The sequence below is a fragment of the Leptonychotes weddellii genome, chromosome X (genome assembly GCF_054177405.1).
Source record: "Leptonychotes weddellii isolate Sample4059 chromosome X, ASM5417740v2, whole genome shotgun sequence".
Taxonomy (NCBI): domain Eukaryota; kingdom Metazoa; phylum Chordata; class Mammalia; order Carnivora; family Phocidae; genus Leptonychotes; species Leptonychotes weddellii.
In genome coordinates, this window is record NC_138385.1 from 2732248 (window position 1) to 2756230 (window position 23983).

A 23983-nucleotide genomic window follows, 5' to 3' on the forward strand; every position below is an offset into this window, starting at 1 on the left:
TGCCCCCAAGTCAACATCTGGCTGTGCCTGACCTACCATCATCAGGCAGCTTGTACTCCCAACCCCAACCCAGCCGTTGCATGCCAAGGGCTCCATACAGTACCGTTTTCTTGGGCCGGGTGGCAGTCATATTCCAAACCGGTTGACCTGCAGCAGAGCCAGCAGACTTTGGATCCAACTTTTGTCGCCGCCGAGAGGCACCCAGGGACTGAGATCCATGCTCCATCATTTCTAGGGAGAAGAAGAAAAGCCCCAGGAACACCCATAGAGGCTGTGCCAAGGCTTCCTGGGCACGGGATGCACCAGAAAGAGGATAAGGTACCCAAACTTCTTAGGAATCATTCAACACTCATTAACTGCTGTCCATTGGCAGATCCCAGGCCTCAGTCTGTTCATCTGTTCAAAAGTTTAGCAAGTATTTACTGAGGGCCACGCTCCTTATCCTACTCTCTCACAGGCTGCAAAATGCTCACATCACCAATTCCTTTCCTCCCAGCTTCCCTGTCCCTAAGCCACAAGTACATGTCTATGCATACCAAGGCACAGACACACCCGTAGCCACACATACATGCATATATATGAGTCTGCCCAGCCATACACACACCTTGCACAAGTGCAGAGACCCAAGGAAAGGGACATTACAGGGGCTCCTCACCTGCTATCACCAGGTGCTCTTGGTTTTGCGTATAGGTTCCAGGAACCAGCTCTTCAGCCAGGGATGTTTCCATCTCCTCCTTGATGCTAAGGGGTCCTCCTGCCATCACGGCCAGTTTTTCACTTTTAAGCTGTAGCCAAGGATACACAGGAAGCAGGGCGCAGAGCAGGCACTTGGAAAATCAGCTCTTCAAGGGGTAGGAGCTCAAGCAAGATATAGCTGGATATGGGGGTGGAGCCAGACTCCCTCACCGGGCTCAGGCCTTGGACCCAGCACCTTGTGTTCCTGCTGTATCTTGTTGGCTTGGTTCACAGCCTTCTCCCCTGCTACTCTGTAAGCAACTTAGAAGGAAAGATAAGTGTCAGAAACTTTGCCTGTGAGAACGACCCTGGCTCTCAGGTCACTTGATTTGGCCCCATTGAGGGGCAGGTGGGATCCACCCTCCAACATTTCTAAAGAGAAGCAAGTACTAAAAGAGAATAAATAAAATAAAGAGAAGCAGGTACTGGCACAGGACCCCAAAGCCAGTCAGTAGTCAAGACAGGGTTAGATCCCAAGACTGTCATGGCTTCTGCAAGCCCAGCTCTGGCTAGTAATCTAGGCCACAGCACCCCTCGGGAGGCATCCTCTGCAGAACACATCCTGTCTCTCCCAATCTGGAGTTCCCAGGGAAGGGAGATGGCCTTTTGACGTCATGGGAATAAAAGGTACAGCATGAAAAATATAGTCAGTAATATTAAAATAGCATTGTATGGTGACAGATGACAGCTACATTCATGCTGAGAATAGCATAATGTATAAACTTGTTGAATCGTTATGTTGTACACCTGAAACCAATATAACATTGTGTGTCAACTATACTCAAATGTAAAAACAAATTTTTTAAAGACTGCAACATCTCTCCCTGCCTAAGATTCCAGTGTGCAGGCCTGCCCTGCAAATTTTGGCCTTGCTAGCCCCACAGCGGCAGGAGCCAACTCCTTAAAAGAAATCTCTATGTACATACACATACATACATATATCCTATGGGTTTCTTTTCTCTAGAGAACGCTGACTGATACAACCACCAGAGGTGAACCCTCGGCTCTTGGGAATAACTCCAACGTCCCCGGGGGAAAAGGAGGCTATTTGCAAAAGGAGCCAAGCACAGCTGGGGCCAGGTGGGAGGAAGAGGAGGAAACAGGGAGGAAAAGAGGAAGGGAGGAAGGAAAGCGTGAGAGAGAGAGGGAAAGGCTGGAACTTGCCCAGAGAGGGTGGCATGGTCTGGGCTGCCTGGCCCCCTCCCTGTCCCCACCTATCCAGCTGACATAGGCTGGGACATTCCTGAGGGCCCTGAGGAAGCCCTTCCCAGATCCAGGGAGCAGCTGCAATGAAATCTGAGCTTTCTGGAAGGCCACCTTAGGAGCAGAGAAGTGTGCTTTTGTGGGACTCAGGAGCCTGGGAAGCAGGAACCATGGGTTTCTGCCTGGCCAGGGTTGCCAGATCGAGCAAATACAAATACAGAATGTCAATTGAATTTGAATTTCAAATAAACAACAAGGAAGATTTTAGTGTTAGTACACTCTGTGCAACATTTGAGACAAACTTGCACTAAAAATTTATTCATGGTTTATCTGACATTCACATGAGACTGTGTATCCTTTATTTTATATCTGGCAACCCTACATCCTGCCCATCCTCATCATGATCTCATGATTTGACCTTGAGCAAGTCTTTCCTTTCTTTGGGCCTCAGTCTCCCCATTTGACAATGCAGCTAACAATCCCCTCTTTACAGTGTGGCTGGAAAGCCCCCACTGTCTAGTGTGCCAACCTTGGGGGCTTGAAGGCCTAGAGCATCCCTAGATCAGAGAGCTCTGCCAAGCCTTATGGGGGCCTGGAGGATGGCTCATGGTTAGTGTAGGTGGTGGGCTTACAGAGACCTAGACCCCAGTGGAAGGCTCCCCAGAAAAGAGGGCCAGAGAGCCCAAAGTTCTTTCCACCCCAGAGACGAGACAGATGCCTCTGGAAAGGGGAAGGAGGGGTCCAGAGACTATCTGGCTGAGATGTGTGTATATGTTTGCAGTGTTTTACACAAATGAGATCATACATTTGAGGTACGTGCCCATTCTGCAGTTTACTTTTTTTTTTTTTTTTGCAAGTACCTGAGACATAGTAGGAAAGTCCTTATAAAAGTTTAAAAGAAAAACACATAGAAATGTGTAACCTTACATGTACACACTTCAATGAAAAGAAGGCCAGGGAATTCTTGTCTATCACTTTCTTTCTTTCTTTTTTTTTTTTTAAGGTTTCATGGAATTTTTTTTCTCAGTTTTATTGAGAAATAAGCAACTTACTTTTTTTTTTTCAAGATCTAAAGGGTGATATATAATATATATATATCAATGCTATTATTCATAAAAACCTTGTTTAGTAATAAAACAAATTGCTTTGTTTAAATATGAATATTATCGTCTGCTTCTCATGGTTAGGAAATAATAGTCTTTCTGAAAAGCAGGTGCTTTTTCTACTACAACTCCATATCCTGGGCCTCATCTCTTTCAGTGCCTCCTCCGTTGCGTATTTCTGGATGTACTCTTTAATTTTCTGCTTGTATTCTTCTGGTCGGTGGAGGTACATGGCCGCAGCATCACCACTGAGAGGATCTATGGGGTTGGGATAGGCCAACAACTGGGGCAGGAAGGACTCAAATATATTGGTAAGATCATAGAGAGCTGTCCAAGTTTGATTAATTACATCTAGACACACAGTTCCTGACGCTTCATCAATGTTGGGATGGAAAATTTTCTTCATGAATCCTATAGATGGAGATTTGAAAGGGTATTTATCAGGAAGATCCACTCTAACTTTCCATACTCCACCTTCGTATGGTGTTCCTTGTGGTCCATAAAACTTCACTACAAATTCATTGAGTCCTCCCAGGATCGTAACCTCATGCTTACTCTCAATGAGCTTGACCACGTCCGTGTCCATCCGCCTCTTGCCCGGACTGGGGGATGACATGGTGTCGCCGCTGCCTCCCCGTCGCCTGCGCCGCCGCCTCTCTCCTTTCCTCGGCCCGTCTATCACGGGCCCCGGGCCCCGGCTCTGAGGAGCCCGCGGCCGCGCCGGCTTCTCGGTGGAGGTGGCCACACCCCCGCGGGCACTGTCCGGCCGAGTGGGGGTGGGGACCCCCAAGCAACTTACTTTTTTAAGTGCACAGTGTGCCTTGGGGATCTTGCACGTCAGAACAAATCTCCCTCACATCTTTTAAACACAGCTTTTGCTGCACAGCTGCGCCCCTGTTTATTGATCCGCTTGTGGACATTTGGGGTGTCTAGAGTTTTTCACTTTTATAAACAAGAAACCGTGAGCATTCCTGGACATGCCTCTTTGCACACATATGTAAATATTTTTGTAGAGCAGGTGCCTAGAAGTGGAATTTGTGTGGTTCTAGGGTATGTATGTGGACAATTTTTACTAATATTGACCGATATTGTCAGTGCCCTTCCTAAGAGACTGTGCCAAGTGGGACCTCAACAAGAGGAAGAAAGTTCTGTTTTCTTCACAGCCTTATCAACAGAAGATATTATGAAACTTTCTAAAAGGCATCAGTATGATGGGTAGAAAATGATATCTATCTCATTGTTGCTTTAATTTTATTGCTTTAATTATGAATAAACCTGAGCAATTTTTCATATGTTTATTGATCTTCTGTATTTCTTTCCTGTGAACTGTCTGCTGGAGGGCTTGGATCTTTATTAAAATGAGAGCTGTTTTATTAACAGAAAGGGATGGAGATGAAAGCTCTCCCTCCTTTCAAGCTAAGTGTCTCCAAAGAAAACATATCATCTTTTTCCCTAAAGGTGATCATGAGCACATAGCCTCCACTGGGGGCCAAACAATTCCAGTTAATTGCATCCAAGTTTGTGCTGAAATCTAGAGGGCATCCAGCCCCCCCCAACGGAGCAGACTGTTGTCGGCCTGTCTGCCTGCCTGTCTGCTCTTGTCTTATGTCTGTCTGTCTCTCTGCCTGCCCGACCACCTGCCTCCAGGAACCCGGGCCCAGGATCCGTACACCTGGGAGTGACACTGGGGCATCTTAGGCTAGTTGTTTCCCATGCTCTGAGCCCCTGTTTCCCATCTTCATATGGAAGAGTGGGCTAAAACCCAGTTTTAAACTGTTTTATGGTTTCAGGGAGGTATGCTGGGGCTACCTGGGCTTCAGGGCAGACTCCAGCCTCTCTTCACAGAGAGCAGCTCGCTTTTGTCACTTTCTCATATTGGGGTTCTATGGAAGAGACCATTCAAAGCTAGCAGGTGCAGTGGTCTACTGCATCCCAGCCCTGCTCAGTTTCAGGCAGCTACAGTCCCAAGCCCAAACGAACAACCCTGAATTGGGCTGTAAACTTAGATCCCAGGCATCTGGGAGCTTCCTCTCCTCTTGCTAATGAAACTTATGAACCTGTAAACAATTCTCCTTCCTGCTTCTGGAAGCAGCTGGCACTGATGTCATCCCTGGAGCCCCAGGGCCTCCCCGACCAGAAGGGAAAGGGAAGAAGGACTAGCAGAGCCTTGCATTCCTTAAAGACACAGGGAGGACAGAGGCATAAACTTCAGGGACTGTAAGGCCCAGGGAATGAGGACCACCTCGTAAGCAGAGAGAGGGAAATCAGTGGCAGGAGCATATGGGGGCAGCCCTTTGGACTCATTCCAGCACCCCCCCCATAGGGACAGGGCCACCAGCAGAAGGTTATAGGGAGTACCTCGATTTCCAAATGTGGGCACTTCTCATTCAGTATGACTGTCTTGAATCAAGACTGACCGGGTGTCAGGTCCTGAGACTAGGGATAAATTTCCTGTCTTCATGGAACTCAGGCTTAGAGGGCAGACAGAAACAAGCCGACAGACAGGAAGGAAGTCCACAGGTCTGTGAGGATAGTAGCGGGGGCTTGTTTTTGAGGCAGTGCTGCCCTAAATCCTGCTACACTCTGCCTTCCTGGAAATGTGGTGGGTGGTCCCTCAAGCTTTGTCAACCTAAGAGCGAGAGACTGACTCTTGTTCCCAGCACCGACAGCCTCTGACTGCACACCTCCTGGACAGCTCACTACTTCCTGAGGTGGCTTGGACTGGGTGGAAATGCTGGTCATGACCCCACCCACCCCCAAACTCTGGTCCAGTCTGGAGGGAGCAGCCCCAGCAGAAGTGGGTTAAAGACACTGACACAGAGCCACAGCCCTGACTGCCAAGCTTGCATCTCGGCAGTCATGGCCCTCCCTGCAGCCCCTGGAGTAGCCCCCACAGGAGCAGGCTGCCTGAAAAACTGCCGTACAGCTGCAACTGAGTGTAGGGGAATTGTTGCTAGCTAGGTGCCCAGAAAGGAACTCAGGACTGCACTGTGTGCCTGTGGGACAGAATAGCCCCAAAGAGCAAAGACTGGGAAGCTTGCCTTTGGGCTCCTGGTGTAGCCAGCTGCTGTCTCTGCTGCTCCTTGTCTCTGCTGGCCTGAGAATCCCTTGCCCCCAAAGCTGGCAGCACATTTGGAAACCTGGAGGGGTTTAGTTGTCTGCCTGTCAGTTACCTTTGCTCCATGTACAGGGAACCCTTGGAGTGGGTGGGAAAGGCCCTCTCTCCTGATCCCCGGCAAGGGCGTCAGATAAGGTGACCTGGCAGAGTCCATGGCCTCGCCTGCACAGTGACTCCTCAGATTGAAATGTATCTGCTTCCAATTGTTTCCATGTCCAAAGACCGAAATGTGATGTGTATGTAAAATTCAAGAGAATCAGAAGCCAAAGGAAAATGACCAACAATAATGAAGAGGTGGAAAAAATGGTGCAGCAGCTGCTCCTCTGAGCTGGAGAATGAGGTGGAGGAACCCAAGCTGAGAAACCCAGGCCTGAGAAGCTGCTTGTTTTTTCCAACAAGCAGATACTCCTCCCAGTATCCCCCATTTTAGGTGGACAAGCTGGGCCACTTCACAATTCGGTGGCAGGGCTTAGAAGCAAACCAATGCTTTAAGATTGGTGATCCAGGGTCCTTGGTAGAAGAGGAGGAGGTCGGTCCCAAGGGAAGAATTGGCTCAAGAGAGCCTCAGCAAGCAGCCTCCAGCCCCATGCCGCATTGACCTGCCCTTCACTCTCCCAAGACAGAGCTAGCAGGCAGATCCTAACACAAAGAACACACACGAGGGAGGATGGGGTGGGTCAGAGCCCAGGCTCTGCAGTCCAACAGTCCCCTCCCCGCAACCTCTTGGGGTTGGAGTCCTAGCTCCTCACTTAGCAACAATGTGCCTCAGTGGTCCTATTGGGGAAAAGGCAGGTCAGGAGGCATAGAATATGAAGCACTCAGCTCCTAGCAGAGTTAGTGCTTGAAGCCCAGCTGCTGGGATTCTCACAGAGGCCACGAAGCCTCCTGCTCATTATAAAAGGTGCTCCAGCTTTATCAGTGACCCATCTCTGCATTTTCTAGGGTCTTCAGCTTCTCCTCCTTACCAGGATGATTCTCTTCAGCACTGAAATATCATCACATCTTTCCCAGCATGGGGATATTGGTTCCATGAGGGCAGAGACCTTGTCAGCCTCACTCAGCGCTGTCTGTCTCCCATGCACTTAGCACAAGACCTGACTCCTGGTAGGAGCTCATTAAGTAGTTGTTGAATTAAAATGACCTGAATATTAAAAAAAGAAAAAACACTGTCCTGCTTCGGTGTCTTGTCTCACTCATACTACTGGCCTTTCTCAATTCTTTGAAAATGTCGTCACCACCATGCACAGTGTCTCCACTCCTTTACCTCCTAGACATTCCTCTCCTCATTCTAGTCTGCCTTTCTCATCCACAATTCAACTGAAACTGCCTCAGACCAAAGTTACCAGCAACCTCCTGGCAGCTCCTTCCCATGAACCCACTTCACTCTTCATCTTACTTGACTTCTTGGAAGCATTTCACATCATTGTCCTCTCTCTTCCTCTGCTCTGACCCTTCCCAGTGAATGGTCCTGCCATCTACCCCACAGTCTGAGCCCCCAAGCCTCAGAGTCATCTGGGACTTCTCCCCACCCCTCCCAACCAGTCAGTCACTATGCATAGTTCTGTTCCACCTATGATCATTAATTTTATGTGTCACCTTGACTGGGCCATGGGGTGCCCAGATTAAACCTTGTTTCTGGATGTGTCTCTGAGGGTGTTTCTGGATGAGATCAACATTTGAATCAGTGGACTCAGTAAGCAGATGGCCCTCCCCAGTGTGAGTGAACATCACACAATCCTTTAAGGGCTTGAATAGAACAAAAGTTAGAAGAAGGGAAAATTCACCTACTCACTCCCCTTGTTTCTCTCTCTCGCTCTCTCTCTCTCTCCCTACCTGACTACTTCAGCTGGGATACTGGTCTTCTCCTGCCTTTGAACTCTCTCTGAACTCTGTCTCAGTGAACTCCCTCATTGGCTCTCTGGATCTCAGGCCTTTGGACTCAGACTAGAACTTTACCACTGGCTGTCCTGGATCTCCAGCTTGCAGAGGGCAGATTGTAAGAATTCTTGGCCTCTATAATTACAATTGCATGAGGCAATTCCTTATAATAAATCAATCTCGATAGATGATAGATAGACAGATAGATAGAAATATAGATATATAGATAGATATCTATAGATAGATAGATACATACATACAGATAGATGGAGAGAGAGAAAAAGAGATTACAGATATAAATATATAGATTTAGCTATATCTGCACAGGTTTCCCCTGCTATCCAAAAGTAGAGCATTCCTATGAAATCTTTCATAAACCAAAATGACTTAAAGGAAAGAAGCAATTACTATTAATTTATATGGAAAAAATGTTTGAGTGTCCTCAGACCCAAAAAATAACCTCTATCAGGCCTTTCTGATGCCTTAGGACACCTCTTGCTGACAGATGCACAAAATAAATCAAGATAAAGCACAGATCAGCCACTGTGGAAAACAGTATGGAGGTTCCTCAAAAAGTTAAAAATAGAATTACCCCTTTATAGCAGCAATGTCCACAATAGCCAAACTATGAGAAAAGCTCAGCTGTCCATCGACAGATGAATGGATAAAGAAGATGCGGTATATATACACAATGGGATATTACTCAGCCATCAAAAAGAATGAAATCTTGCCATTTGCAATGACGTGGATGGAGCTAGAGGGTATTATGCTAAGTGAAATAAGTCAGAGAAAGACAAATGCCATATGATTTCACTCACATGTGGGATTTAAGAAACAAAACAGACGAGCAAAGGGAAAAGAGAGAGAGGCAAACCAAGAACCAGACTCTTAACTCTAGAGAATAAAGTGATGGTTACCAGAGGGGCAAAGGATGAGGGGACGGATGAAACAGGTGATGGGGATGAAGGAGTGTACTTGTGATGAGCACGGGGTGATGTATGAAGTGTTGAATCCCTATATCATACACCTGAAACTAATATTACACTGTATGTTAACTAATTGGAATTTAAATAAAAACTTCCAAAAACAGATAAAGCACAGATGCTCATAGACACAGTTCAAAGCTGAGATGCCAAGTGCAGCTTGTGAAGAAGAAGCTTGGTGGGTGCACACAGCCTCTGGAACAGGTCACTGCAAAATAAATGTTGAACAATGGACAGTGTTGTCGCTTTTGGCCTATTTTTGTAAAAGCAAAAATCTTCTGCTGGTTTCTTTCAGTTAGCAAAAACAGGTACTAATGTAGGTCTTTCATAAAAGTGGTGTAAAGCAAACTTGAAAAGCGGGGGGGTACCTGTATGTCCAACTGTCTATCTTTGTATACATCTCCTACTGGTTCTGTGTCTCTGGAGAACCCTGATACAACCTCCTCAATATATAATTCTGTGTTTGAGCAAAAATCTTCTCAGTAGTCTACTTCCCTCTGTCTTCTCTGCCACTCCCCTAGGCAATCCCGTCACCGCCTCTTGCCTGGATGACTGCATGGCCTCATACTTATCTCTTGGATCCTGTCATGACCCCTTCAGCCCATTACCCACATAACAGGCAGACTGATTATTTTAAATGTAACAGGCCTGGCCATATCCTCCTGCTTCTCAAAGATACCTCAGTGCCTTCCCATTCTCACTAGAGAGTAAAGACTACAGCCCTGAGTGTGGCCTCGGGGCCCTGCATGGGCTGCCTTCCCTCCGCTTCTCCAATCTCATCTTGCTCAAGAATTTCCCCTTACCCTACCCTGGCTTCTTCTGTTTCCTTAAAAATATGATAGCCTTGCTGGACTCTAGGCCCCTTCACATGCCATTCCTCTGCCTGATTTAATTGTCTTCCATGCTCTTCTGCCTGATTGATTCCTACTTCAAGCTTTAGGTTGGGCCTGGCTTCCTCAGGAAGGCTTTCTCTGGCAGCCCGCAGCCCCAGCCCCCCAGACTTCCCCTACCAGAAAGTCCAACATGGTTCATTGCCGTGGCTTGTCTAATGCCTTCCCCACAAAACTAGGCCCAGAGTTCCAGAAAGGGAGGACCTAGCATGTTGCTGTACTCCCTTCTGGGGCCCCATGGCTTGGCTTGAAGCAGGGACACAGCCAGCTTCTGGAACACCATGCTCTGTCAGCACCTACCCCCATATGCCCTTGTCAGCCCAGGATTCAGGAGCGCTAGGACTGACTGGCCCACCCACTGTGCTGTTGCGATTTAGTGTAACCAGTCTGATATGAAATGTTAGCCAGCCTCTATTTTTGTAGCACATAAAGCCTGGTGAAACTGAATCCATCATGCAGTTTGAGTTCTTCAGAGAAATTGCTGAAAGTTACTGTTATTGGAGCTGCTAGTCTTGTGATTCTTAAAAAAAAAAAAAAAAACAACATATTTTGTCTATAAAAAAGTCTGAGGGGACACAAAGATTTTGTCTATTCTTCAGGCTTTGGGTTCTCACATCACTCTCTTCAGAGGGACCCTGGGAAAACTATGCTGAAGCCCACTTCTGTCCCAATCCCACCTGGGCTGTTAGGACCTTTGGCAACTGGCCCAGGCCTGTCCATTTGTGGCAGGGAAGAAACTGCTGTGGGGGGCCTGATTTCAGCCTGACAAGGTGCCCCTGTCTTTGCCAGCATCTCAGAGAAGTCCTGATGTCCACCCCCAAGCTTTTCCAGAGTGTGTGTGATGTGCTCAGGGTTGGGATAAGGAGCAACAAAGTCTCCCCCTGCTACAGATGGAATGTTATAGCCTGAATTGTGTTTCCCGCCCAAACCGTCCCCCCACATTCAGATGTTGAAGTCCTGACCTCCAGTACCTCAGAATATGATTGTTTTGGGAGATAGGATCTTTAAAGAAGTAACTGAGGTTAAATGAGATCAAAAGTGTTCACCCTTACACCAAGAGGAGATTAGGACAACAACACACACATAGGGAAGAACATGCAAGGTCACAGGCAGAAAAGGGTGGTCTACAAGCCAAAGGGAAAGGCTTTAGACGAAACCAACCCCGCCAACACCTGGATCTCAGCGAACCAACCTCTAGAACTGTAAGAGAGTACATTTCCATCATTTAAGCCATCCAGTCTGTGGTACTTTGTTATGGCCACCCGAGCAAACTAACACATGAAGCTTGGGTCCTAACTGGAGAATATAATCAATCAACACATTTTATTTCATTGAACACTGACCGTGAGCCACTGTGCCGAAGTGTAAGGAAGAAGTGGGGAGAAAAACGGACAGTCAACGGGAAAACAAAAGCAAAGTAACCTCCAAAGGAGACTAGCAGTGTCATATGAGTGGCCGGGGTGTGGGGCATTCAGGAGAGACGTGAGTTCCCCTTGATGAGGGCAGCACTTCCTGTCTGTGAGCCCTTGGTCAAATGGCCTTCCTCCCCTCAGCTATCACAGGTTTGTTGGAAGGATTGTCTCAGTTAATGCATCCACAAGGCCTGGCATACCCTAAGTGCTCAAGAAATGCCGTCTATGATTATTTCCAAGCACAACTCATGGATCCTTCCCACTATCCCTCCGTCCCTTCAGTAGGTGCAGTCTCGAACCAGCTGCTTGAAGAGTTTGGCAGTAATACAAGGTGGAGCCTTGGGGAAAGAATGACAAAAGGGATCCCAAGCCACACCCGAGAAGCAGTCTCTGCCGCCTTCCCTGCCATCACTCCTTTAAGTCTCTGCTCCTGACTTGCCCTCACGGTCCATAAGCAATCCCAGTGCCTTGGCCCCCCAGCCTATGGTCTTGTGGTACAACACGAAAACAAGAAAGCGAGGCCCAGTCCCTCGGATGGTGCCCAACAGGGACTTTGGGAGCCTGGGGCCTCCCTCATGTATTAGCTTCCTCTTGTGGGCTAGCCTAGGACTCTAAGTCACTGCCTAGAATGCTTGTTTCTGACAAAAAGAGCCTAAAGTTCAAAACCCATATTCAGAATGTGACCCCACCTGTGTCCTGGAGTCTGCTTGAAGAGTATTCACTTGACTTCTCCACATCCCCAGAAGGTTGGCTTCATTCAACAAGCCAGTCCCAGATAAGAATGGAACCCAAGGCCCCTGGTTGTCAGTTCTGGCATTTAGCCTCCACATTCAATCCTCGAAGGAGGCCCTAAGTTTCATTGTCATTTTCTCATCACTGCCATGGCTTTTCCTATTAAAGCGTGGATTATTTTCATTACTGGGGATTGGCCATATCTCACCCCACACCAACAGCCGGGAGCGTTTGGGGCTAAGACTATGCTTCCACCAAGGGGAAGCAAGGGCATCCTTGCCCTCTGAACAGTCTCTGACTCTTGCCATCCTCTGAATTTAGGAAGCAGAGCCAGAGCGATGCCTGAGTTTTAAATCCTACCTTCACAGGACACAGAAAAATTTCTCCCTCCCAACCCTTCCCCAGCTCTGAAACCAAGCAAGGCATCCTTTTAGCAAAAGAGACAACTCTGTTAGTAACCAGGGATCAGGTGACAGGGAAGTTGCTAACTTGATTGACCACAGACTTTACTAACCGCATCCCAGGGGGATGGGCCAGGAGATCATCTTACACACATGAGGACAATCTTTAGAACCCAAGACATCTCTGCTTCCTGCTTCTAAACTGGTTTGGGCTGTTTCCTTATCCACAGTCTGACTTTTGGGAAAAACAAGTTTGGCCCACAACCATCCATTTCCTCCGCGAAAGTTTGGGAGTCAGCAGGGATCCAAGACTGATGAGGACAGGACACAAGTGAATGCCATGTGCTCTTTATTATTATTAATTATCTTCTTGTACAGAAAGAGATGAAATTTAACAGCTAAACTCAACAATTATAAAAAGAGAGAGAGAGAGAGAATAGGAAGCAAGTATATTGGTTGCTCCCAGGCTCCAGTGAAATCCTGACATACTACTGAATGTACAGATTTCCCAGCTGACACGGGTCAACACATGAATACAAGCACAGTTTAAAGTGGTACCAAAATTAATCCATTTCACAGTAATCATGTCTATAAGCTCAGTTGCACATATCAGGGTTTCCACTGTCACAAATTCACAATCACAGAGTGAAATAGCAGGTGTGTTCAGGCCTGGGAAAGTGGCATCCAGAAGGGGAGATAGATCGGGAGGCAAAAGCAGCTGTGGGATTTGTTCCAATTTTGAATATCTGTGTTAATGCTCAGGCTGGGGGCGGGGGAAGGGCAGGCACCATTCAACGGTCAGATGTCTCAGTACAGTGTTTGGATATCCTTGTCAGAGAAATTCTTGCTAGAGAGAGACTCACCGCCCACAGCCTGTGAAAGGAAAACCTCCCTACATTTAATATTTGGGGACGAATGATGGGAGTGGCCAGTCTGATAGCAAAACATCTGCTTTACAGAATATTTAGCAAGATACACAGTTACGTTACTTTAAATTGCAGGCTAGGAGAATGAAAACCTGCAGCACCCACCCTTCCCACAATGGAGAGAGACCAAGAGACCATCCTATGCAGAAAGAGCCTTACACACGAGAATTGCTGAGCCCCAAAGCTGAAGGCACGGTGAAGGGATCCCTGATGTCTTGAGCCTTTTATTTGAAAAAGGTGCTCATTTTAACTAGATCCCTCTTACACATAGGACCCTGAAAATTGACTAAAGCAAAGAATATTTCAAATATTTCTACAGAGCAAGAATTGCAGATACCATGAATTATCTTAAGTTGTGATTTTCTATAAGTTCTGAATTAGTGGGCTTCAAATTCATAGGCTTTTACCATGGTTGCAGGCAGTCTGATTACAGTACTTTGAAATTAGCTAATTATACTGATTAGTATGAGCGGAGTTCAGTGGGGAGGATGTACTTGTTTCTGAATGGGCACAATCCTGAAATGGAGCTTCATTACTTGTCAAGCCGAAAAGCTTTGCTGCCCAGCTCTCCATCTTGGCCTTGAACATGAAAGCACATGCAAGACATAGCACACAGGCACACTTTTAGAAACACAGAGAGTAGGTGAATAGGACCCCCCCTTCCCCCCACCCCCGACAAAAGAACAATCTAGAGGCAGTGTTGTTTTTTCCTTCTTCTCATGGGATACCATTTGTTTGTCAAAAGATCAACCCGCAGCCAGAGAGGAACCATCTGGCTCCAACTCCTTAACAAAAAGACATTTTCCTGTCCCGAATTCCTCATATTCAGGCCACCAGAAAGGCCACATCCAACCCACTGGGCAGATTCCTGTTTTCCCAAGCACCCTAAGGAATTCACACTAATGGCAGTGGGATTCACAAGCAGAAGAGGAGGCTCCTGCTAGATGTTGCTTCACTCTTTCTCCTGTGCTTTCGTCTTGAAAACCCCAGGCGATGGGGAGCAGCGTGGTGGGACAGGTTTGCGATTCTCATTTTAAAAAGTCTTAAAAAGGTTTTTAAAGCCTTTTCTCTTTTTTCTTAATGAAAAATATCTGAATAACTAGCCCCACCAGTCCCAAAGTCAATAGTCACACATTTTTTCCCACCAAAATATAAAAACAAAAAATAAAAAGGCCCAGGAGTGCTCAGATCTCCTTCAGCTGGTGATACCCACAGAATAGGAGCAGAGGCGGGGGACACCGGGCCAAAAGGGTGTGTGAGTGAGGGGTCCCACAGGGTGGAGGCTTAGTCTTCTCCCAAAACTTTTTGTGAAGTGGGGGCAGAAGGTGGTGCCTTTCCGGGGGCTTGGACAGCTAATCTCAGCTTTCCTCCCTCAGGGCCCTGTCAAAAGCCCGTCCAGCCCCAGGACGTGACATTCCTCCCTTCAGACTGGTACAAATATAGCCACACACCGGCTATTGTTTCACGCACACACACAAAGTCCCAAAACAACAAAAATGTGGCTACTACAGATTCAGCATCATATCAAACCAATGTCCATACAAAGACAGAGTTTGAAAAGATATATACAGAGCATTCTTAAAAGCCAAATGTGCACCGCGAGGAGTTATGACCATTGTGTACTGTACAGTCTTTTTTTCCTACAATATACTGCAAAAAACATCCCAGAGACCACGGTAGCAAGCCCACCTGGAAGAATCCTGCGAAGCACCTTAACAGGAGAACACAGGGCCCTAGGAGCTGCCTGTGAGCTCTCCCTGCGTGCTGTCCTCCACCGGGCCAGGCTCCTGCTTCCCGCTCCCTCCCATCTCCACCCAGCTTGGCAGGGAAGGGCTCAGCAGATGCCAAAGGCAGCAGGCATTCCTTGGCCTACTCCCTTCGGCTCTGGTCACTAGGGCCCATGCCTGGCTCTCTTCTCCCATGCTCCCGGGTCACACGCAGGCAAATGCCTGAGGAAATGCTGGGAGGGCAGGGCTGGCCCCAGAGCTTCGGGCCACCCCAGGTCCTCCAACATGGCCAACCAGGAGTGACCACAGCCTCCGTCGTGGAAAAAGGGGGGCCTTTCTAGGCCCAAAAATACCTTTGTGAGGAAGGGCAAGAGTGTAGTGTTAGAGGCCTGGAGGGAGGAAAAGGGGAAGGAAGGAAAGGTGGAACGCACCTGGTCAGCACCTCGGGCATCAGGGAGCTCTTGGGGAAGGAGGAGGGGGCACAAAGTGTCAACTGGCAGGAGACTGAGATCCCAAGTTGAGACTCAACATCAGCATCACGTGAAGGCCTCCACTAAGACTGGTCTCCTATAAGCTACACATTTCTAGAAGACTCTTCCTAAGGGCAAACTGCACTAGCTCCCCAGTGCTTCAAGAACTGCACAGGCATTAGCTCAGTCAGCCTCCCATAAGCCTGGGAGGGAGTGGGAAGGATGGAAAACCCCAGCCACCAGGTCAAGTCCTCGAAGCTGGTGGCCTCATTAGGATAGGAACACAAGTCTCCTAAACTTGAAGCATGTCCCAAGGCCAGTCCTCAGGATGGGAGGGGCCTCCAGAAGTCATCTGTGGCCTCGAGGCAGGGTTGCCGTCAAAGAAGGAGACCCGATGCCTGTCTCGGAGAGCTGTTTGGACAGAAAGAAGCTTGTCTTCTCAGTGGCTTGCCGAAAGACCCTGGCTGTGCACTCGTTTGGACCCCACAAAAATTTGCTACATTTTTGAAAGCACCACAGAGGAAAAGTGATTTGGCACTGGGGCCAGAAGGATGGACATGCGGGGGTGAGGGGAAGCGGTATCGAGAGTCTTTTACGTGGTCACGGTCAGTTAAAGGGCAGGTCACTTCTGCCCCACTGCCGTCCAAAGCCTCACTGAAATGCAGAGGTGGACAGCCCCTGGGCCAGAGAAGGGGGTTACTAAAAATGGACCAGCACCTGGCAATAACACAGCAAACCCTGAATGGGCCTTTGACCCCACGTCACAGGCTTCCCCACCTCCCCTGCCAAGAAATTTCTAAAAAGGGACACTTCAGGATCTTTTCCCCAGGTGGACATGATTCTTAAGGAGAAGTCAGTCATCTGAAGTTCAAGTTCAACTCAATGCACCTGCTCACGAAAAAGGAAGTATCCTAAAAGTTCAAAGCCAGAAAGCACAGTGCTGAGGAGGCCAAGTTCATGGGTTTAGTCATTCCAGGGGCCAATCAACCTCTGTAGGAGAAAACTTCAGCTCTCTGCCCCAGCCCGTACCCCCAACCACTCAGAGGCCACGGGCTCCCCAGGCAGGGTCACCAGCGTTAGTTTTCCCAGTGCTCTGACTGGGCTCAGGCCAGTGCGTAGCAGTTTTAGCACAGCCGGTACACATGTCTAGAAAGCCAAGGTCTTCAGGAGGCCAAGCACACTAGAACCAGAGCTAGCCTCCAGGATGGCCAAGTTCACACAGGCCTCTCGCTCAATCCGGCAGCTAGGCCCTTGCCCCTCATCCTTCACACACCCTGTCCTCCTTCCAGCTTGCTCTAGATACTCCTTTTAACGTGGTCAGCAGCGTGGGGGTGGGTGTTGGGGCAGGGGAGTCTCACAGATCTGATTTCCCTCAGTCCCCTGTGAATGGCCCAGGTTATATTGTTTTGTTTTATTGTGTTGGTCACTTATTCATTTGTTATTACCCTTTTTTGTAGTGGTTGTTCAGTCCTTGTCCCCGTGCTCAAAATGTAAGCAAAGACAGAAAGCACAGGACTGTTGAGGAAAAGGGGTTGCTGAAGGGCTAGCTTCTCTCCCTCATCTCTGTGGCCTAGGCTTCCAGACAGAGACAGGTCTCCAGCCAGCTGCGTGGCCCTGGGGCCTGAGCCTATGGACATTCTGGCCACAATCAACTCAATGGGGTAATACCTTTGGCATAAGAGAAGCCAGTTCCTGATGGGAGGACAGGACGGCGGGAGCATGGGGGTTTTGGGAAGAGCTGGGCTCTCTAGCCTGTGGCTCTCCCCAGGGGCTTTGACGCATATGTGTTCCCTACCCCCCCCCCGCCCCCTCCACCTGTCTCTGACAACTGACTTCCTACAAATCCACGGTTAGGAAATTATTTGGCAACAGGAGGCTAAGGCTGTTTTGTGGTGGCACAGTCTTTAAAAAGTAAAAAAAAAAAAAAATAATAATAATAATAATAATAATAATAGGAGACCCCTTAAAGAGGCTTTCACTCCGGACAGGCCAGAAGTCCTACTACTTGTCCAAGCCAGGGTTGGTGGCCACTATCTCCTCATACTTCGGGGGTGGGTCGCTATAAGAGACGCTCGCCTCCTCATTGCTGCTCTCCTGGGGCGCAGTCACCTCCTCATAGGATGGGGGAGGAGTGGCACTGGACAGCCTGGAGAGAGAGAGCTCAGGGAGGTAGAGGGTGCTCTCCAGGCGAACCGTGGTTCTGCCCCCTCGACTGGGCCCCAGCACCACCTGTGCATTGTTCCCTGCCTCACGGTGCCCAGAGGACTCCCCCTGGCTATGGCCAGTGCCCCGGTACACCATGACCCGGGGGAGACTGTGCCCGGTGCGACTGGCCAGGTACCGGTTCTGAGCATACGACGGGTGATGACGGGTGGCTTTCTGCAGCTGGCACCTCCAGATGATGAACAGGGCAATGACAATCAGCAACGCCACCCCCAGAAGGGGCACCACCACGTACATGGCATCTGAGCTTTGTGCAGGGTCTCGGACTGAGTAGACTGCGTTCGGGTACCCCTTCCAGAACTCCATCTACAAAAGAAGAAGGGCCGCTTACACTTACATGCAAGACCTCATGCCCCAGCTGGACCTCAGAGAACTTCAGCTAGTCTGGCAAGTTCAGCAGGGCCTGGGGCGGCTCCCCACCCTGCCCATCTGACTGGCCTCTCAGCTACCTGAGAGGCTATGGAATGCACCCAGGACAAAGGACAATGCTCCCAAGTGAAGGGGTCCCCAGAATCAGGCAGCTGGGACTCTAAGGACATGTGGTCTGTCCTTCCATGGCCTGAGACTGGGCTATCTTTCCTTCATTGTTTCTGACTGGCCTGAGATACCAGGGCCTGCTCTTGTTATTCCTGAGGCTGCCCCTGCTCCCAGAAGCCGGCCCCGGGGCAGTACGTGCCGTTTTCTCTTTGTCCTCGAACACCTCCTTGACCTCCTCGTAGCTGCAGACCTCCTCCATGCACTCTCGCTCAATGGTGCCCTGGCGCAACTCCTCCAGGAATTCATTGGCACGAGGGAACCGTTTCAGGACCGAATGGGCATTCTTGGCCTCCAGAAACACTGAGGAGAGATCTGCACTGAAGCTTGGAGTGGGCAGGGGCCCAGGGGCTCCTTTAAGCCAGACTCAGCCCAGACACAGAAGCATAACGAGGAAGGGAAGCAAGACAAAGTTGGCAGGCAAGACACCACCCCAGATACGGCGAGGCCTTTGTAAAAGGGATCGAAAGGCTGACTTTCTCTGATGCCATGACGTGTCAGCTTAGAATACCACCGACCCGAGGAGACTCGGGCCTCGGGTGTTACGGAGGAAAATGGGATCTGAATGAGAGGGAAGGGCATGTTGCTGGGGACCAGTAACAAATCACCGCATATGACTCTACAAGGGCGGCATCCCTCCACCTGAATGGCCACCTGGGCCATCATCAATAGTCCGGCCCCAGACAATCTAGTACAAACCCATTCTGGCCTAGATCAGGGCATTGGGTGCATACAAATCTGAGAGTGCCTCTGGGAAAGGGGTAGCAGGATCTATGTGGGGAATCTAAGCCTTCGTAGACCGCACAGATGCTTCCTGCAAAAATGTCACTGAATGCTGGTCATATCTACTTATTCCAAAGGGAGGGACCCAGCTACGGTCCAGCCACCCAGCTATATGCCTCTGTAAACCTGAGCTAGTTCTCCTGTCAACCAGCCCCTTGCAGGGCCCAGGGAGGCAGGGCTTTACCAAAAAGCAGGTGCCCTGTAGTACTAGTTTCTCTCATAGCGGCCTGGGCAGGTGCACATCTACAAGGTCACCCTGGGGACAGGCAAGCTGGGAAGGACTTGAAAAGTGAGCATGCAGGGCACCTGGGTGGCTCAGTCGGTTAAACATCTGCCTTTGGGTCAGGTCATGATCCCAGGGTCTTGGGATCGAGCCCTGAATCGGGCTCCCTGCTCAGAGGAGAGCGTGCTTCTCCCTCTCCCTCTGCCTGCCTGTCTGCCTACTTGTGCTCTCTCTCTAACTCTCTATGTCTCTGTCAAATAAACAAATAAAATCTTAAAAAAGAAAAAGAAAGAAAAGTGAACAGGCACCTTTCCTGCGAGCCCCTGGGCATGGCCCCTCACCCCTTGGCCTGGGCCCTGGCAAACTCACCTGCCATTGTTCCTCCCTCAGACCCAGCGTCTCACTTGCCTGGCAAAGGAGAAAAGCAGAGTCACAATGAAATCACACCCCAAAGCCTACAGGGCACCTTCTTGGCCCTGGGATGTGACTCCCACCCCCGCTGGCCTGGTCAAAGGTCAAAGGAGCACCTCATGAGGCAGGTCACCCCCTGTGCCACTCACAGCTTCCCATCCTTCCCCAGGCTCTCTTCCCAGAGCTCCCCAAGGCCCAGCAGAGCCCAAAGCTAACCTTCCAGCTCTTTGCCCCATGAACAGATTCAGAGAGCGTAGAACACCTAAGGGTTGACTTAATTCTTAAAAAAAAAAAAACCCATCCTACAGGCCAAGGTTCCTCCTTCCTCACTTCCCTCGACAGATCTTTGCACTGTTGAGTCGGAAAGGACCTCAGAGAGACAGAGAATTACGTGAGGTCAAGCACATCAACAGTGACAGGGACAGGACCCAATTTTTGGAACTCAGTTTGCTCACAATGGCAAGTCCCAGATACCTCTAATGACAAGCATGTTCCTTGAAATCGGGCAGCACACGTTGAAGAAGCAGGTACTGGCCAAGCTTAACGCGGGGAACAACAGCCATCTCAGAAGTCTCAGCCCAAACCCAGGTGCCCCGCTGTTGGTCTGCACCGGACAAGGCACTGAGGATCTTCTGAAACTGAGATGCTAACTCAATGCAAGTGTTGCCTCTCATGTGAGCTATTGTCCAAAAGCCTTGCTCCTGCTCAGGAATCATCCTGCCACTATGTAAACCGTGGCCACAGCACAGTGCGCTCCGCACCACACACTCCCACTCACACACATATTCCAGAGCTCCGCCCAAGCTGTCCACATCTGGGAGCGATCACCCCGCTGCCCCCCTCCCCAAGCAGAAGCTCTGGTTTTATGACTTAACTGGATGCAAGGCCCCTGAACGGTGTAACCCGTCGTGCCACCCTTTTTGCCTAGGCTGCCAGGAAGTTCAGTGTTAACAGTGACCATCAAGCCCAGCTGTTGAGCACATATGCTTCTCCCGTGCAGCGTGGCATACGCTTTTCTATTTATGTGTTCAGACCTCATGTATGTTTCAAATATACCTTCTAATCCTTTCGGCAAACAGGTAGGCTATAAATCATAAATAAAATTAAAGCTAAAGGAAAAACAGCAAATCTAACATCCATCTATGGAAACACCATGTCAAGGGGGATTTTCTCTCTTGAACCCCACAATGATCCCACCCAAAATTATCAGTGAGTGAATGTGTCAACAGATGGGTCTACCATTGTAAGAAAAGTTGGCCCTTGATGTTTTAAGAGTGAAGATAGACTATTTATCTCAAAATTCTGCTTCATTACTGATCTCTGGGTTTCCGGTGGGGGGGGCATGCTGTTAGGGTTTTCATTGAATTAAAAACGGAGCTGTTGTGTCAGGGTTTGAAAAGAATGAGTAAAGGCTGTACTAATAAGTGAAGACAGAAAAACATATATTTCATTGCCTATCAAAGAGAACTGCCGTGTGATTTTTGTTCATTTTTATGTGGAAAAATTACATAACAGCTTACATATAGCCACCTCTTGTCCCAAACACACCTGACTTTGATGCATGCATATCCACACAGATCATAGCCACGAATGCGTGCTCTCCTGACACTTGCCAAAGTTATTAGTTCATTTTTAAGCTGCAAACAAGCCAGGAACGCCCCCCAAACAGCTCACGGGGCATGACCTACTCCATTAATAATTCTGTAGCCACCATCACTGCTGCTGCCTCCCCCACCTTCCCCAAAATTTAGCGCCTGCTTCTTCCCCTATAAATACACCATCAATAGGGCGTTGCTATGGCAACAGCGAGGAAGCGTGAGGGCTCCACGACAGAGAATGCTGCTGCAGTCACGCATGTACATGTCCCTCCTACCCCTGGTGGATACTGTAAGGCTGATTGTAGGCCGAAGGAATTTTTAACCCACTCCCCCCAAGAACACAGCTGAATCCTGAAGGCCTGGAAAGGAAGGCAGGCAGGGACGGGCCGCCACAAAGATCTTCCTTAAGACCCCAGCCTAGGCTGAAGCTTCCAAATCACAGCACTCTGAAACATCGCTCCCAAAGTCCCTCGCATGGGGACAGGAGGCCATCAGAGCACCGGGTGTCCCAAGACGTAGCCTCCAAACCACTTCTCCAAATCCTAGCCCTTTTCATTCCCCTCACTCAGAACTGGTCGCCAGGAAAGACTTCTGTGATCGCCAAAGCGCATGACTCATGAACCTACCCAGTGACATGGAACTCCCAAATTATGCTCAAACTCTGGGCCCTCCTTGTCTCCTTCCACTCATGCCAGCCCTTAAAGTGCTCGCCCTTGCCCACCGTCGCCCTCCAGCTGCGCCCTGCCCAGGAACTCCAGCTTCTGGCCAAGCCACGCTCTTCTCCTGGGTCTGCTCGAGACCCCCAACGCCTTGGCCCGGCCGGGCCGTCCCCCAATAATGCCCCGCGCCCGGTTCAGGGGCCCTGGACACCGAACCATGCCCTCGGGGCTGGGGCACCCAACCCAAACGGCCTCACCGTTCTCTGGGCCCGGGAGGCGGCCGCCCTGTTTGCGCACGCAGCCCGCCACCTCGCTGCGGCGCCTCTTCCAGCAGGGCCCCTGTCCCCGCCCACCTGCTCCCCGTCGGCCAAGCCCCCGGCCCGGCCCAGCCGTCTCCTCCCTCCCTCCCTCCCCGCCCGGCGCCCTCCGGCCGCCACGGGGGCCCCCGTAACCGGCCCGGCCAAGGCCAGGGCCGAGGTGCGCCTGGAGCTCCCGCCCCTCGCAGCCGGGCGCCCGGGCCCTGCCCGTTACCTCGGCACCCCCCTGCCCCTGCTCTCCTCTGGGGACTCCGCCGCTGCCCGCCCCCCACGCCCTGCTGCGCCAGGTCTGGCCTCGCGCCCCGCGCCTTGCGCGCCACCCTCGAGCGCCACGACCACCGTGCCCTGATCGCCAGGCCGCGATCGTCGCGCCCCACCGCGCGCCGGGCCGCCGGGCCGAGGACAGGAGAGGGCTGGGGGCGAGGAGAGCGGGCCGAGGGGGAGGGAGGGCAGGCCGGCAAGCTGGGCCGGAGGGGCGGCGGCGCGCACCGAGCACCGCGCGCCCGCGCCCCACTCCGCCGGCGCCGCCCCTGCCCCCGCCCGTGCTGCCAGGGGGCGGGGCCTGGCCGGCGGGCCCGGGCACGCCAAGTGCCCCCAGCCAAAGGCGCGGGCCCCGTCGTGCCTCCGGGCACTGGCCCTCGGAAGCCCGGGCGCCAAGGCGGGCTGGGGCGGCCGCGCCCAAGGCCCACACGCCAGGGGCCCCGCGCAGCGCACCCCCCCCCCACCAACTGTCCCCGATCCAGGCTCACCTGTCATTGTGGCCAGCCCGCCCCCGAGTGCCAGCCGAGAAAAGAAGGGGCTCGGGCCAGCAGCCTGGGCCCACCTCGCCGGGCTCCAGCCGGCCCGTAGAAGGGCTGGGTTGAGGCTGCGTTCCGCCAATGACTGGGTGACCTTGGCTTCTTCACTTACCTCCTCCCCCCGCCCCCACCCTGCCCCAGGTCGACAGGCTTCTCTCCTGTCAAATCTGGTAAATGGGGAGAATCCTGCCTCCCTCGCGGGGCTGCAGCGAAATAAAAGAGGAAATGGGCTTGGGAAACTCTTAAGGCGCAGAAAGGGAAGAGGAAGGGAGCGCGGGGGTGGGGAGTGGGCAGGGAGGGGTCTCAGGAGGCCCCGCTGTGGGAGGTTCAGCATGACAGGACCAGACGCTGGTAGATGACACTAGTCCAAGGAGAACCACGCGACGAGGTGGACTGCTAAGGGAAGGCAGGACCGTTCTGGGGGAGCTCAGGATCTGGGTCTGCCAAATCTTCAGAGGAGGCGTCCAGTGCACCCTGCTGGGTTTTCAGGGTTCTTTTTGTTCTCTGAACCTCTGGAGCCCACCTTGCAACTGAAGTGGGCGCCTTTCCCACCCTTTTCCCCATTTTGATGTTTTGGGCAGGATGATCCTGAGAAGGCATACCCGGAACTACCCCCACCCCCATTCGGGGCAGAGAAACACCAACTGCCCTGCCGCCAGGGTCGTGGAAAATAGGGGGGGAAGGCCTCCATCACCTAGGGCCTCTTCCAGTCCAGCTCCCAGAGCTGAGCAGCCCCTCTGCCCCTCTCTGTCCCTGCCCTTCTCTCTCCTCCCTCTTCCCCCGCTCTGGGTGTTTTGCCCTCCACCCCTGCCACCTGTTCTCAGAGTCTTCCCCTGGCTTGCTTGTCCTTGCAGGGCTGC

At 50.8% G+C, this 23983-nt stretch overlaps 2 protein-coding genes and 1 pseudogene across 5 annotated transcripts in view; all 3 read right to left on the bottom strand.

The window, feature by feature from the left end:
- Nucleotides 1-23165, bottom strand: part of FATE1 (fetal and adult testis expressed 1) — a 29067-nt gene extending 5902 nt beyond the window's left edge. The window contains exons 1-3 of one of the 2 annotated variants that reach the window (XM_081808099.1): nt 23076-23165; nt 656-996; nt 104-231 (exon numbers count right to left, since the gene is read on the bottom strand). In XM_081808099.1, the coding sequence (XP_081664225.1) occupies nt 104-231; nt 656-761 (234 nt within the window). In that variant the 5' untranslated portion in view covers nt 762-996; nt 23076-23165. Of the gene's footprint in view, nt 1-103; nt 232-655; nt 997-18036; nt 18099-23075 lie in introns of those variants that run through there. The other variant, XM_081808100.1, reaches the window with a different exon arrangement.
- LOC102743081 (ubiquitin-conjugating enzyme E2 H pseudogene) lies at nt 3049-3792 on the bottom strand (annotated as a pseudogene).
- Nucleotides 12788-23165, bottom strand: PRRG3 (proline rich and Gla domain 3). Of its 3 annotated transcripts, none has more exons than XM_031031374.2 (4): nt 23076-23165; nt 19711-19749; nt 18478-18638; nt 12788-18107 (listed from the first exon to the last, which is right to left on the bottom strand). In XM_031031374.2, the coding sequence occupies exons 2-4, from the start codon at nt 19715-19717 to the stop codon at nt 17580-17582; spliced, it is 696 nt and encodes a 231-aa protein (XP_030887234.1). In that variant the 5' UTR covers nt 19718-19749; nt 23076-23165; the 3' UTR covers nt 12788-17579. The 3 variants fall into 3 exon arrangements, with proteins under 3 accessions (XP_030887234.1, XP_030887236.1, XP_030887235.1); XM_031031376.2 differs by lacking the exon at nt 23076-23165 and adding an exon at nt 22267-22477; XM_031031375.2 differs by lacking the exon at nt 23076-23165 and adding an exon at nt 20227-22255.
- Nucleotides 23166-23983: the final 818 nt, after the last annotated feature.

Excerpts from the sequence above, each read along its gene's own strand:
- PRRG3 (XM_031031374.2), bottom strand. Across the intron at positions 18,108-18,477 it reads TCGAGGACAAAGAGAAAACG|ATGGAGTTCTGGAAGGGGTA; the intron begins GCACGTACTGCC and ends CTTCTTTTGTAG.